The 3,227-nt window shown below is 42.2% G+C and overlaps 1 gene segment (V, D, J or C); it reads left to right on the top strand.

Annotated features, from left to right (window-relative positions):
• Positions 1-362: 362 nt before the first annotated feature.
• On the top strand, positions 363-1,377 carry LOC107144131. The segment is given in 2 exon segments: positions 363-532; positions 705-1,377. Coding segments are annotated over 2 exon segments (663 nt in total).
• Positions 1,378-3,227: the final 1,850 nt, after the last annotated feature.

Below are 3,227 nucleotides of genomic sequence, written 5' to 3'. Positions count from 1 at the left end.
GTTGTTGCTTTTTGAAGAGAACTCCAATCTAATTTTTCTCCCCCCTTTTGCCCACATGCTCTATAATCACTGGTGATAGTTTTGCTCTGACACACTTCAGACCTAAATGCATAGATAAATGAAAGGAAATAAAATAGTATGATGACCACATTATAGGTGTCTATAAAGTTAAAAACTATCTACCATATAGGAGCAGTAATCACCCTGCTGCACCTGCGCAAGAGGTGCACACCCACTGTGGTAATGTTTCTCTGATGATTCTGTCTGTGGCCACCAGGTGACACTGGCTCTCTTTCCCTCTGTTGACTAGGCCTTTCCTTATGGTTAGAAAGTAGGTTTACATAAGAGGAGCTCATCTCTGACTGGTTGACACATAGTCAGAAAAGCCCTCTGGTTTACTGGATCCAAAGGACCAAGAAAGAAAGACTTCTGGCTACCTAATTTTAGGCAGCATTTCGAGTATCAAGACAAAGTATCAGGATGGAGAAGATGCAGGGATCCATGCTAATTATATTTTGGCTTCATCTTGGCTGTGAGTTGGGGGGTTCTTAGAGCTGGGAGCTCCAGGGGACATTCATTGAAACTTAGGGGACAGATGAGGGTGTAATTTGAAATTATTTGGCACTTTTGGGGGGATATTTAGGCACAAAGTTATGAAAGGTCTGAACTAAAGCTAAATATTGTGTCTGTTGTCTTTCAAATAGGGGTGAAAGGAGGAAACCAGGTGGAGCAGAGTCCTCCTTCCTTGAGACCCTGGGAGGGAGATGGCACCTCCATGAGCTGCACTTATTCAGTCAGTGCTTTAAACAGTCTGCAGTGGTACAGACAAGACAAAGGGACAGGTCTCAGACACCTCTTCTCCATGTATTCAGCTGGGGATGTGCAGCAGAAGGGAAGACTACGAGCCACATTGCTGAAGGGTGGAAGCAGCTTGAACATCACAGCCGTGCAGCATGGAGACTCAGCCACCTACCTCTGTGCTGTAGTCACACAGTGCTACCCAGGCACCTGCCACCTGCACCCAAATCTACAGCTGGGCAGGCACAGTTTGACAGAACCCTCTGCAACAGGGCTCGAGCCTAAGTCCTTGTGTGGAGTTAAGGGCTGGGCTGACCAGGAAGGTCAGGAGACAAGTGCTGATGCTCATTTGAGCCAGATTTTTCATCTGGTCACACTTCACATTCTCCTGTGGCCTCTTCTGAGTACATCAATCCCAGTGCTCCTTCTCTTCTACCAGATCCATCAGAGTCCCTGGTCAGTCAATGGATATGAGAGCATGTCTTCTTTGGGGTCTGGTGGAAACAGAAAAAATTAGGCTGTACTTCCATTTCTAGAAATCTGATTAAAGAACTGTAGATAGGAGCATAAATCTTGATAGGTTATGTGTACCAAAAGGCAAGCATTGTGGCTAACTTTCAGTATGTAAAATGTTCTATTATTGGAATAAACCCTATTATTAACTGTTTATTAATAAACTTATCAAAGACCTGCTAAATATTACATACTCTTCTTCCTGCTCCCAAGAAGCTCAGGGTGGTAGGAATGATAGACTGGTAGGAATGGTTTGTGAAAAATGCTATAGAGGTAATTTCTATTCACTCATTCATTGAACTAATATCTATCAGCTCCTAAAATTTGCCAGCACTCTTTATAAGTATTTGGACAAATCAATACTGAGCATAACACAAATGTTTGTGGGGCTCATGTTTCCTAAAGGTTTGTGCTGCATAGAGTGAAAGCTGAGTCTGCTTATGAATAGGGGTCTTTGAGAAAATTCAGCCAAAGTTCTGTGTCTTCACTCATTCTTCCCAAGAAAGCATGGTTAAAGATGGGAGCTAGTTGACTGATGCTACACTCCATGGGCAAGTGCTTGGGAAGGCTGTAGTCCCTTAGGACAGTAGCAAAACTGGTTCCCATGTGTAAGACATGGCTGGCAGGGTGAGGAGAACCTGCCAGGTGGATTTTGATATCCAATCAACCTGGAAGTTGAAGAGTTATTAGCTGACTTAGGAAAACAAAATATAATAACACCTGATCCTTTATCTAGCAATAGAATTGTAGAGATCAAATATAATACCATTGGAATTGATGAATAATATTAAAAGTAGGCACACATTATTTTAAATAAGAATAGTTTCTGAGAGCAAGGACTACAGATTGTAGGTATTTTTAAAGGGACAAACAGAACAAAAATAGAAGAAGAAAAAGAAAATGACATTATTTAATCGGACCAGAGTCTGCTGTGAGGACCTGTAGAGTGTAGGACAAAGAGGGGACAGAAAAAGGGGAGAGGTAGAGAATAAAGCCTGGTGGACATCATACTTACAACTTATATTTATTTTAGTTAACAAAACTCTTGTTGGAAATGTTTTCTATTCACATCACAACCTTTTGACTTTAAGAAATTGTATGTATTTTTTAATACACAATTCATACAATCAAATAGTTACCTTTATCAGAATTTTCATATAATTTGTAAGGTCAGGTATCGGCGACCAAAAAGAGGCAAATTTAAAAGCAGCTGAAGGAGGCTTTATTGAGATTTTGCTCCCAAGAGAGACCCTCAGATCAACAGGGTGGGTCTGAGGAGAAGCAGTTGGGCCTGGACCAGACAGGAATTTTTACTGGGCTTAGGGCAGGAAGGGAGGGTGTGGGACAGAAAAGGGTGCTTTTTGTTTGTTTGTTTGTTTGTTGTTTTTTAAAGTCCCTTGTCCTACTGGGGTTTGTTTGAGGTGCTGGCGATGATCCAGGATTGGTCAGAAGACCCCTCTGATTGACAGGTAGTTCTGTCAGCACCTGATTGGTGGTTCTTTGGTGGGCATAGGTTGTTTGGTGCTTTGTTCCTTAATCACTTCAAACCAACCTAACATAATTCATTTCTGAAAATCTTTGTCAAGATATGTAACTTGAGCAATGGGATCACTCTTCCTGTGATTCTTAAAAGCTCTCTTTCACCCAGTTATGACCTAGCTCCTTTACTGGGGTATCATACTCGTTTCTCATATGCCTTTCCATAAACTTCTCCTATATCAAATTTTATAAGAAAAAAAACCCACTTGCATCTTCATTCATTGAAAACATGGCCCTGTACCCCCTGCACTGTCCTCACAAAATTTTGGGAGCCACCACTGCTGTCTCCCTGGGCCACTGGGGGTGGAGCTCCCTGTTAGGGGCAGGACAGAGCTCAGATGTGACTGGTGCTCAGGGAGTCAAGTGGAACCTGTTGC

This window comes from Marmota marmota, unplaced genomic scaffold (assembly GCF_001458135.2).
Source record: "Marmota marmota marmota unplaced genomic scaffold, marMar, whole genome shotgun sequence".
NCBI classification, from domain to species: domain Eukaryota; kingdom Metazoa; phylum Chordata; class Mammalia; order Rodentia; family Sciuridae; genus Marmota; species Marmota marmota.
This window is presented reverse-complemented; position numbering and strand designations above follow the sequence as displayed.